Source organism: Rhagoletis pomonella, unplaced genomic scaffold (genome assembly GCF_013731165.1).
Source record: "Rhagoletis pomonella isolate Grant_MI unplaced genomic scaffold, Rhpom_1.0 Rhpom_scaffold_00007, whole genome shotgun sequence".
Classification (NCBI taxonomy): domain Eukaryota; kingdom Metazoa; phylum Arthropoda; class Insecta; order Diptera; family Tephritidae; genus Rhagoletis; species Rhagoletis pomonella.
The window spans coordinates 10,264,499-10,275,938 of NW_023458561.1; the positions used below are offsets into that span (position 1 = coordinate 10,264,499).

The window sequence follows — 11,440 nt, forward strand, 5'->3', positions numbered from 1 at the left end:
TGTCAATGTTATTGTGGCTTGTTAACATTTTATTTTTAATATTTTTATTGAGCTTTGTACCACGATTGTTTATTAGGAAAAATTGAAAAAGCAACAAAGTCTAAGCGGTAGAAGTTATAGCACTATTTCGGAGATCACCACATCTCCTCATCAGACTTCTTTTTCTAGACTTCAGCAGGGATGGAACCTGCGAATTCGATGTTCAAAGTCAGAAGCGTTAACCACTGAGCTATGTACATCCCGTTGTTGTTTGTGTGAAATATTTCATTTTTATCAATATTTTTCTTTTAACCCATTTAAGTCCAAACAAAAACGGTTGGAATTTTATTATATCTAATTTTATTTATGTGATCATAAAAGCCAATTTAAACAAACTAAGGAATTAAAATTAACGAAAAAAGCTCAAAAGTTAACTTTTGGGAGTGTACTTTTTTAGTACAGCGGGCACTTATGTGTGTTAGGGTAGGTTAGGTTGATTGTGGCAGACCCCGCCAGGGGTTTCACTTAGACATTAATTGGGTTACACGAGTTCTTTGAACGGCAACTAAGATATTCTGTGTTAGAAACTAAGAGAAGCGCTGGGTGCTAAGAACAAAGTTCCGCAGGCAGCTGTTGTCCACTCCGGAGAGCTTTCCTGGAGTATTGAAGAAATGAGCACCGAGGTGCTTAAACCTTAGTCTTGCGAATGCCGGGCAGCTGAGAAGGAAGTGCTGAGATGATTCCACCTCATCTTCCAAACAGCTGCGACAGTAGGGATCTGTGACGATGTTAAGTCGCACCGCGTGGGTTCCTATAGGACAATGTCCGGTCAGTACACCTGTGAGAATTGAGAGGTGGCGCTTAGCCAGCTGCAGAAGCTCCCTTGATCGCCCGCGGTCGACAACCGGCCAGAAGGACCTTGCAACTTTGCATGTCGGGGTTTTTGCCCAGCGCTCGCTGAGCCGACTGTGAGCACATCTGTCCAGAAGCAGGTCACAGGTTGCCAACGGAACTCCTACGCCCTCCCTATCCGGGGCAATGGCCTCGAGGGTGCCCTGCCTAGTCAATTCATCAGCCCTGCAGTTTCCAGTGATGTAACTGTGTCCCGGTACACAAATCAGCTTGATTTGGAAGTATTCCGAGGCACTGGAGAGAGAGGTCAGGCATTCCCCGACCAGTTTCGATCGCACCATAAGCGATCCCAGCGCTTTAATTGTCGCTTGGCTATCAGAGTAGATATTCCCCTCCTTGTTGGCAGGGGGTTGGTGCGTTGCCAATCGGCTGCCTCTTTTATAGCGGCCACCTCAGCTTGAAAGACGCTGCAGAGGTCCGGCAGTCTGAACATAAGATCTATCGAGAGTTCCCGACAGTAGACCCCTCCACCGACTCTCCCGTCCAGCTTCGATCCGTCCGTGAATATGTTAATTGGACTCCTGTTCCAGAGACTGCCATTCTCCCATTCGCTCCTTGGAGGAATGTGCGTGGAGAAGGATCTTTTTGGGGCCAGCCTCGGAACACGCCAGTCCAATTCTTCCGGTAGGAAATCGAAGCTTTGGAGAATCGTCGAGTGGCCGTGTACTGTGTTCAAACAGAACCCAGAGTTTTTGAGCCTAATGGCCGAGCGAACTGCCGCTACTTTTCCCGCGATATCAACAGGTGCGACGCTGAGCATAGCATTTAGTGCTAGAGTTGGAGTGGTCTGGAGCGCCCCGCTGATTCCAACGAGGGCCGCCCTTTGCACGCGCTCTAGCTTCCTAACAAGAGTAGACTTTTCCAGTGAATTCCACCAGACAATGGCCCCATATAACATGATTGGCTTCACTATGGTTTCATACAGCCAATATATCACTTTTGGAGAGAGGCCCCATCTCTTCCCTATAGCATTTTTACAGCAGTAAAGAGCCACTGATGCCTTTTTTACTCGCTCCTCGATATTAGGCTTCCATGATAACTTCCTGTCGAGGATCACGCCCAGGAACTTGACCCTGTCAGAAAGAACAAGGGAAACACCTCCTATCGAGGGAAGCTGGGCACCTACGGGGTGCCTCTGCTCACTTTACGCTGGTCAGAGGCATTTCCCCATCCCGCTATGACAGTTCTGTCGTACAACATGCGAGAGATGAGCCCAACTAAGTGGCTCTCGACTCCAAGCTTAGTTAGCGCTCTTACTATCGCCCCAGGTAACACATTAGTAAAAGCCCCCCCCCCCGATATCAAGGAAGGCCCCGACTACAAAGTCTTTGTTCCTAAGAGACTCCTCTATGACTTTAACAATTGAGTGCAAGGCAGATTCCACGGATCTACCTTTTATGTACGCATGCTGAGAGAGGCTCAATCGCCCTCGAGGAATCCTGTTTCTTATATACAGGTCAATGAGCCTCTCAAAAGTCTTCAGTAAGAAGAAGGAGAGGCTGATTGGCCGGAAGTCCCTCGGAGACACATGAGAGCTTTTTCCTGCATTGGGGATAAAGGTGACCCTCACCCTCCTCCAGGCCCCCCGGGATGTACCCCCTTTCTAGGCATCTCGCATAGATTGGGGTGAGCCAGCGACACGAGACCTCGTCAGCCTTTTGAAGCTGCGCAGGAATAATGCCATCCGGTCCGGGGGACTTGAAGGGCTTGAAAGAGTCAATCGCCCAAAGCAGTCGGCGTTTCTAAAGTAGTTCACCGGAGAATATTGGGCAGCCAACCGTACCGACACCGGTAGGCTCACACGGTGTGGGGTTTGCTGGGAAATGAGTGTCAAGGAGTAGCTTAAGCCCAGTTTACCTCTTCGTCCCTCATGAATCCCAAAGGTACAGGACTCCTCGCAAGGATTCGCCTAAATCGAGACGATTCGTGACAACCTTCTACTACTTCGCAGAAATTTCTCCACGACTCAGTTTTGGCCTTTCTTATCTCGGACTTATATATACCCAGTCCGATCTTGTAGAGTTCCCAGTCGGAGTGTTGTCCACTCTTCCTGGCTTTGTTGAAAAGGCGCCTGCTCGACGCCCTAAGTTCCGAGAGCTCCATCGTCAACCATTTCGCTCGGACTTTGCCCGAGGGCCTGCTCAGCGGGCATGAGCTTTCAATGGCACACCTACAGGCTGATGTAAATTTCTCTACCGAGTCCTCAATCGAGATTTCAGTGCTTAAGTTTAACGGGGGCCTCAAGGAGTAGTTCCCGCAATTTTTGGCTGTAGAGGTCCCAATTTGTTCTCCTAAAATTTCTATAGGGGATAATTTTAGGACGATCTTCGTCCAGATAAAACTGAATATATCTATGGTCCGAGAAGGAGTGATCCTGAAGAACCCTCCAATCGGAAATACCGGATAGTAAAGAAGACGAAGCAAGGGTAAGGTCGAGGACCTCTGGCCGCAATGATAAAGGTCGGTTCGTTACCTCTATTACAAATACCTAAGTCCTCACTTAGAATATAATCAAGAAGAGACTCACCTCTTGCGTTATTGTTGAGCTTCCCCAGCACGAGTGCCTCGAGTTTGCGTCGGATCCAATGATAATATCGACTTTTCGTCTCCTCGCTTCGGCTATGGTCTCACGCAGCAATAGTGGAGGTGGTTCCACCTCGTCCTCATGCGCCATATATGCGGAAATAAGCCAGAGCTCTCTGGCGCCGTCCTCCAAGCTAACCGTCACAAAGTCCTCATTGCTGAAATTGGGTAAAATTAGTGCTTTGAATTCGTTTCTGATGAGCATACAGGATCTTGGTCTACCTGCTTGTTTCTGCACCATCAGCTTAATCAGTCCTAATGCCGGATATGCCGTTACTACTCAGCCACGACTCCTGGATCAGGACTACGTCGGCTCCACCTTGCTCAAGGTGGATGAGAAGGTTTGCGGACGCCGCCTTAGAGTGTTGGAGATTTATCTGCAGGATCTTCATCCTCCAAAGTTTCCTCCAGCCATGCCAGTTCGGCGTCCTCGTTGACCGAGGCTAGAAGCCTCTCTTCCTCCACCCTGTCATAAAACCGTCCGATGCTGATGACGGATCCCTCGGTTGAGAGAGCGTCCCCAGCACTTTCAGCTTCAGACGTGGCGGATTCTACCTCCATGCTCATGGGGGTTTCCTCCGCCTCGGGCTGGCCTATCATCGGCGCCTCCGGAGGTTGAGAGCCATCTCTCCTGGCATCGGATTGGTAGACCCTAAGAACTACCCTTTCGAAGCCATAAGTTATGACTCCCCCTGACTCATCGAGTGGACCGAGGGACTCAGCGTTAAGTAAAATCAGCGCTTGCCGATGCGATTCCTCGGACCCCTCAAACCTGATAACCCTCCAGTTTTGCGTGGGCAGTTGCGGGTTGCAGTACCGGAGGATTTCCTCTATCTCCTCTGGTGCGGAGGGCTCGGGGGGAGCCAGACACGGGCACGTGGATGGGAAGGAAGGTCCTTCTCATCCACGGCTTCTAGCTTGGCACCCTTCCAAACCTCCCCCACCAGAGACACTGCAGCCTTATACATTGAAGCCAACCGTTCGTCGGCGCAAACAATTTTCTTATGGATGCCGTGATGCCATCCAGCATCCTCGCATCTTGGAGGTGGTCCAGAGCTTCCCCTAACCTCCCTTAAGAAGACAGAGGAGATGGCTGTTGCCACGCGCCTCCAGTTTTCCCTGGATATGGCGCCATCTTCCCTGCTTCTATCAATGACCCCCAGGGTAATTGATCCCGCCTGCTTAGCGATTTCGCTAAACAGGACAGGTGCACCCCCAGTCCTAGGTCTCTTTGCCCCGGATTTTTCTCCCTCTTGAGACCTCTGTCTCTTAAGGGCTGCATCAGATGCACTCGCATCTCCTTTGGTCGAACCCTTTGTACAGCCATCCAGACCACGTAGCACCCCTTTGGCCCACTCGAGCGTTTTAGCATGTTTCTCAGACAACTGAGAAACATCCTGACCGCCGTAGCGTGCCAAAATCTTGGTTGCCATGCGTCTGTCTGAGTACGCCTTTCGACCCGAGGAAGCCTGCCGTTTGGGATTTTCAGTACGCTGCTTTTGGGGAGCCTTCTAGGACGCACCAGGAAAGCTAGGTGAGGAGCCCGAACTGGTGCTGGCGATTCCGTCGAGCACCCCCCTCAACTGCTCACTCAACCCTGCCCCCTGCGTAAGGACCCTAGGTGAGGAGCCCGAACTGGTGCTGGCGATTCCGTCAAGCACCCCCCTTACCCGCTCACTCACCCCTGCCTCCTGCCTAAAGACCCGCGCAGAGGCCGGTTCCGGCACTCCTGCCCTCCCATTTGTGACAGCACCTGCCCCCCCAGAAACAGTTGCGTGCGTCGGCTCCGACGCGCTATTGCCTCCCGAAGGACTTTCCGTTAAGGACCCCCCAGGAATAAGATAGATAGGACGGGGCGGTTTCGCCTCGCCTACCGTGGGTGGTGCTGAAACCCCCCCTGATGAGCCAGCTTTGGGGGTCGGTTTCGACTCCCCGCCACCGCTCGAACTCTTTTTTATTTTATTTTTGTTTTTGTTTGTGTTTTCATTCTTCATTTTTCACTGGGTCCCCACTCAGAGCCGCTATCCAAAACCCGAGCGTGTAGTCGCCTTTAAAATGGTCCCAAAGCTACCTCTGACAAGACTATGGCGAGGGTTGACACATGCCCTTATGGGGTCATGTGTTCAGAGCCGACCAGCGCAAAGACGGGAGCCATCTCAACCGCACCTACACCACCAACTTAACGGCGACGGAAGTTGGAACGTACTCTGAGGCCTGCCAGGGTTTTAACGGGACGGGGGCAGTTGCAGCATTAGCCCACCAGCCATTTCTGCTGAGTGTCACCTCAGCATACTCAGGTGGTAGAATACCACAACCACCAGCTCAGGGATCAACAAATCCAAACGTTTTCCACAGTCGTAGTCAGAGGACGAAGCCAAGGTCGTTACCGTTCAGGTTTTGAGGCCGTGAAGGCCGAATGCCATTTGGCATTACCCAGGATGCACCACGCGGAGGCGACCTGCTCTACCCCCCTTATGTGTGTTAATTTGTAAAATATTACTTGGCAAGGCATAACGTTTTTTTGCATCCTGCGCATTGCCATATTATAACCTCATGACACAAACCACAGTTTAGCTGCTTAGGCAACTAGCCTGGGTTATGTCCGTTATGCCTTGGATCTCCTACAATAGAACCGGATGGGTAGCTTTATTCGAACAATGTGTGTAACGTACCAGTATTTAAAGTAGTTTCATGTCCACTAACAATACAGTGCAAAATCTTTCTATATTCTGAAAAAATAGCATCAAATATTAACTACTTTTGCAAAAGTCGCTATAATACTAATGTATGTATGTATTTATACACTTTCAAAAATTAATTTTCGTGATTGGGATAAAGAAAAATATTTTGGGTGTTCACACAATTGGGATACGATTTGCACCAATCGTGTGACACTGCCTTTAAACTTGTATTTGTATGGATGCTTCTAAGGAATGAACTATAAAAAACTACCCAAAACTAAATAACAGCAGAAAAAATATTTTAAAACTGATTACTCGGCCGTGCTATCAAAGTACCAAAATGCCACTAAGCGCATTTCAAAATTTTCAGGCAATAGCCTCATGCGATTATCGATTATACTTTTTGTTGTTTGTGTGAAATATTTTATTTTTATCAGTATTTTTCTTTAACCCATTTACGCCCAAACAAAAACGGTTGGAATTTTATTATATCTAATTTTATTTATGAGATCATAAAAGCCATTTTAAACAAACTAAGGAATTAAAATTAACGAAAAAAGCTCAAAAGTTAACTTTTGGGAGTGTACTTTTTTTAGCACAGCGGGCAGTTATGTGTGTTAATTTTTAAAATATTACTTTGCAAGGCATAACGTTTTTTTGCATCCTGTACATTGCCATATTATAACCTCATGACACAAAACACAGTTTAGCTGCTTAGGCAACTAGCATGGCTTATGTCTGTTATGCCTTGGGTTTGGATCTCCTACAATAGAACCGGATGGGTAGCTTTATTCGAACAATGTGTCTTCTAATAGCTAATTGGTTGAAAAGAATCTTCGCTCGACAAGACATGTCGACTCCGGTTAGATATACTCATATCAAGCATGTGCGTGGAGATTCATAACCCAACACCATTTCTTACTACGAATATAAACACCTCACATTTTTGATAACAGCGATTTGACAACTCTATATCCAAGATGATCCCATGAGCTTCCAATGACTTTTGCACAACATATGTCAAAGACTTAGTAACAACCTTCATAACTTGCTATCACCCAGTTTTAGCAGCAAAATATAATCGAGATGTTAAGAAATAAATATATATATAGTTCTAGAAAATTGCATCAGAAACTACCTGACGTTTTTGACAAAAACTCTGAATCATCATGTCACATACAGGCCAGATTTTTAACATTTTATCGTTATACGTAATTGCAAGGCTATTCTCAACTACGAGAAAGCTTCTCTTTTCCACTAAGTCACTTTTTTCTCTATAGTAAAGTATTGCTAACATAAATCTCCACAAATAATTTCCGTATCCTTCCTCAAATACCTCTAGAGATATTCTGATCGATAGCTCCACTTGTATGATCTATAAATCCCAGCAGAAATATGTATTATATAAGTTTCAGTATGTAAAGGAGGACCACGCCCCCTTTTCCAATAACTGCCACTTTTCTACTTACATAGTATAGGATTGATTTCATATACTATCTCCATACCGAGTTCTAGTATTCTACTGCAAACGCGTCTTCATATGCAGTCTGAAAAATTCAATTTGTATGGGAGGTGCCACGCCCCCATGACATATTCATATTATTTTTAGTCTATAACCATGCTGGAATGTCGGAAATAGGTATCCAAAACTTCGAAAAATCGGTACGGCTGTTCTCAAGCTTTCGAACAGAAAAAACCGGCTTTCAAAAAAATGTTATATATTAGTATAGTACTAAAAAAATGACAGCTAAAGAAATAGCTGTATATCAAATAACACCCCTTATACTCACTGTTAATAATTTGATTAATTTACTCTTTTTCCACTTCATAATAGCAGATATTTTAGAGCAAAGTGCAATAATTCAAAAAAAATCACACCTTTTCATGTGGACCAATTCTAATGTTAAAAGTCCATTTGTAAGTGTCCAAATCCGGTATCCCCAGTTATACCTATTTATCTTCTATTCTATCTGAAGTGAAATTAATACCAGTAGGTGCAAACTTATTAAAGCAATTTCGTTTTAATAGTAATAGTAAACTTTTAGACGTGGGTTGAAATGGGGGCGTTTATATAGTATAGAGAGCGCAAATGGGTTAATCAAAATATGTTGAAATAAAAGTGAAACTAGAAAAGATTTTGCCAGTAATAATTATGATAGAAGGTCGTGAGCTGGACCGATTTGAAAATACCTCCAAAAATGTAGTTTATGAATAAGTAGTTTAAGCTTAAAAAATCTGCATAAAATTATTGAAAATATTTCAACGGGATGATAGTAATGAGAATTTTCATGCTTTTTAACTTTTTCAAAGACTGGTTTAAGAAAAACTTAAATAACGGGACCAAAATTATACCGATTTAAACTTATGTGGAAAGGTATTTTCTCACCCTTTTAATTTATTTGCAAAAAAACTCATTTATGTCCCAATTTTTATTTTTTTAAATATCAACACATCTTAATTAATGTTGGAATGACACTCGTCATACTTTGAATAAAATTATGCAAAGATATAAAAAGAGTGATAAATTAGCTTTCCAATGATATCTTACGAGTCTAAATCGGTGAAGTTTTGACTTAGTTATTTAAGTTTTTTTACCCCGAAATGTTTTGGTGCAATTCTTAAAATATAATAGATTTTATAATTGCAGTGGAAAAACTGTAGTGGAGTAATGCAATCTAATGCACATATGTATACAAGTATACTGTATACTTAAATACACACGTTTCTGTTTCTCCCAAACCTCTGAAATTGAGGAAATACATATATGTATTTCTTTGTACAACAAACTGTAAGTCGGGAAGATTTTATTCTTTCACGTCACAAGCTTCTAACTACTCATTTCTAATAAACGAGGAAATTTGAGAAATTTCACTCCGGAATCCTCGCACAGATAAGACTCCTACAGCTTTCAATTCATTTTTTATTTTATTAAAATAACTGATTTTTCATTTTAAAATCTGTTGTTTGAAATTTTTTTAAAGGCAGTAGAAAATTAATTTTTTTTTGTAGCTGGTAGTTTGATTTTGATAGAGATGTCATAATGCCAGCAAAATTCAAATGGCTAACAGGCGGCCAAAATCATTGAGTGAAACTACCTTCCTACCTTGTATCATGCACAATACCTCTAGTATAAAATATGAGCATCATGAGCGTCTTCTAAATTTATACTTAGAAACGTAAGGTTTGTTACCAGCACCTCCTTCGGCAAGAGGAAGAATTTTGGAAGGTGCCCAAACCCTATCTCGAAAATATTTTTTTTGGATCACTGGTGAAGTAGTAGAGTTTATTAAAATGGATTTGTTTGAGAATAAGTCCGAAAATTTAAATCAAATAGTCAATCATGAGTAATTTAGAGTAACTCTAAAGGGGATTATTACACTGGTCTACTGAAGTGAAAGAAGTCAAGAACAGAATTCATATTTTTAGGGCATATTTTGGTGGGAAAATTTTACGAAAACGAATAAAGGGACTTGTAGAAATAAGAAATTCATGGTTTTGCATTAGGCTGGGTCGATTTTGTATGGGAAAAAATAAAGGGCATTTGACCGTATTGCAATAGTAATATTATGATGTAGATGTAAGCCAATTGTTATTGGCCACAAAGTATTAATTTAAAACTTATCTTTAGCGCGCACAATTGAATCAAAGTGTATGCATTTTTAAAATGAAACTTTGTCTTGTAATATCTATGGAATGCGTTAATTGTTATAAACAGGACGATATATCAAATTAAGGGTTATTAAATTTTCTCATTTTCGTTGTTGGTTTTTCCGACAGGATAGGAGTGTGATGTAATGTGGAACGATTTTCCGTCATCCCTTGTCAAATTTGGTTTGGAGACAAAATGACACTGAAGATGGCATAACGCCGAAACCGGTTTGTCTCCAAACCAAATTTATTAAATTTAGTACCTCACGTTCATTTATCATTTTTTAATAAGTCTACAAGTTTTTAAGATATTAAGATAAAACTTACAAAAACTATAATTTTCCCTTATGAATTTTAAATTCTTCATTACTTCAGCAACCAGGTGAAAAATACAAAAAAGTGAGACGAGATTTATTTCAAACGTTTTAATGTTTTCGTTAAAATACCATGGACTTATTCCCGCTGATTTGGTCAGTTTTCCAGATCGTGGTGAATGAAGTCAAACATGTATTGTTAAAGATTAGGAATCGTTAGACAAGTTAATAATAGTTTCAAGCATATAACTATTTACATACATTAACAATTAGGGTGAGAAACGCCCATTTTAAGTCTATTTATGCAGTTGGTACGGAATGGTTTCATTAGTCACCGAAGAAGCACATTTTTCGCGGTTTCTAAATTTGCCGTTATATGAAAGTAGGGGACGTGCAGTAAGTAAGTAATTCCATTATGTGAAAAAGTGACTGTAGGTAAATGGAATAGTCTTTAACATATCCTGGGAGATCCTTTTGAAGACTCTCCAATTGGACGATATTGCTTTGCATTCAGCTTGAACGAAAAAAGTCACTCCCTGGCACACTTTTCTGTAATCCGGTTCTTTCATTTAAAGGTTATAATAACTGTAAAGGGATATAACTTTTGTAAATGTTACTCGATCGGTAAGTAATAATTACCAAGTTGAAGGCGAGACTTACTGTTACTGATTTATGATAATAATATGATTAAAATCATTTAAACAAATTATTTTAAATAAAATGTTCAACAAGATTTTTTGTTATTTTCCTATATTTGCAATTTTTATATTGTATGCATAAACATAAGTAAACTAATTAGTTTTTCTAGAAGTTGTGCTTGTTCAGTATTTCCATAATCATTTGCATAACCAAAATTTTTCCACGATGATGCAAAATAATGGCTTTTCTATTAGAACTACCGAAATTGTTCCTAAATTTACAAAAATTCGCGAACTATAGCAAGTATTAAAAAAAGATTAGAATATTTGGAACCAGCGACCTAAATTCACGCCAGCAATATATATTCTGTTCTTTACTTCTTTTGACAATAGGCCAGTGCAATTATCAAGAGAAAAATTAAAATTTTATTGAAAACAGATAACCTTGAGATTAACGATAAGCTGCAGGAAATGATATTCAACTTTATATTTTGCGTTGACGGATTCATTATCTAATAATATGCACCAAACCTTTTTGCTGAACCCAGAATTTTTAACAAGAATTGGTCTTATTCGACTAGTGAGTAACCGCAACCCTCAATACGTGCAATTCCTTGATTAATGCAAGTCTCTAAAACAAAGCATTGTAACCTTTATGAGTGCAACTTCAAAACAATTTTCCCTT

The 11,440-nt window shown here is 42.0% G+C and overlaps 2 protein-coding genes across 2 annotated transcripts in view; one reads left to right on the forward strand and one right to left on the reverse strand.

Moving 5' to 3' along the window:
• LOC118743592 overlaps window positions 1-3,321 on the forward strand; it is a 166,675-nt gene extending 163,354 nt beyond the window's left edge. Inside the window, exon 3 of the mRNA XM_036476356.1 lies at window positions 3,211-3,321. Coding sequence (XP_036332249.1) covers window positions 3,211-3,321 — 111 coding nt within the window. The remainder of the gene's footprint in view (window positions 1-3,210) is intronic.
• Window positions 3,322-3,831: 510 nt separating this feature from the next.
• Window positions 3,832-4,907, reverse strand: LOC118743593. The gene is made up of 2 exons (XM_036476357.1): window positions 4,818-4,907; window positions 3,832-4,326 (listed from the first exon to the last, which is right to left on the reverse strand). The coding sequence occupies exons 1-2, from the start codon at window positions 4,905-4,907 to the stop codon at window positions 3,832-3,834; spliced, it is 585 nt and encodes a 194-aa protein (XP_036332250.1).
• Window positions 4,908-11,440: the final 6,533 nt, after the last annotated feature.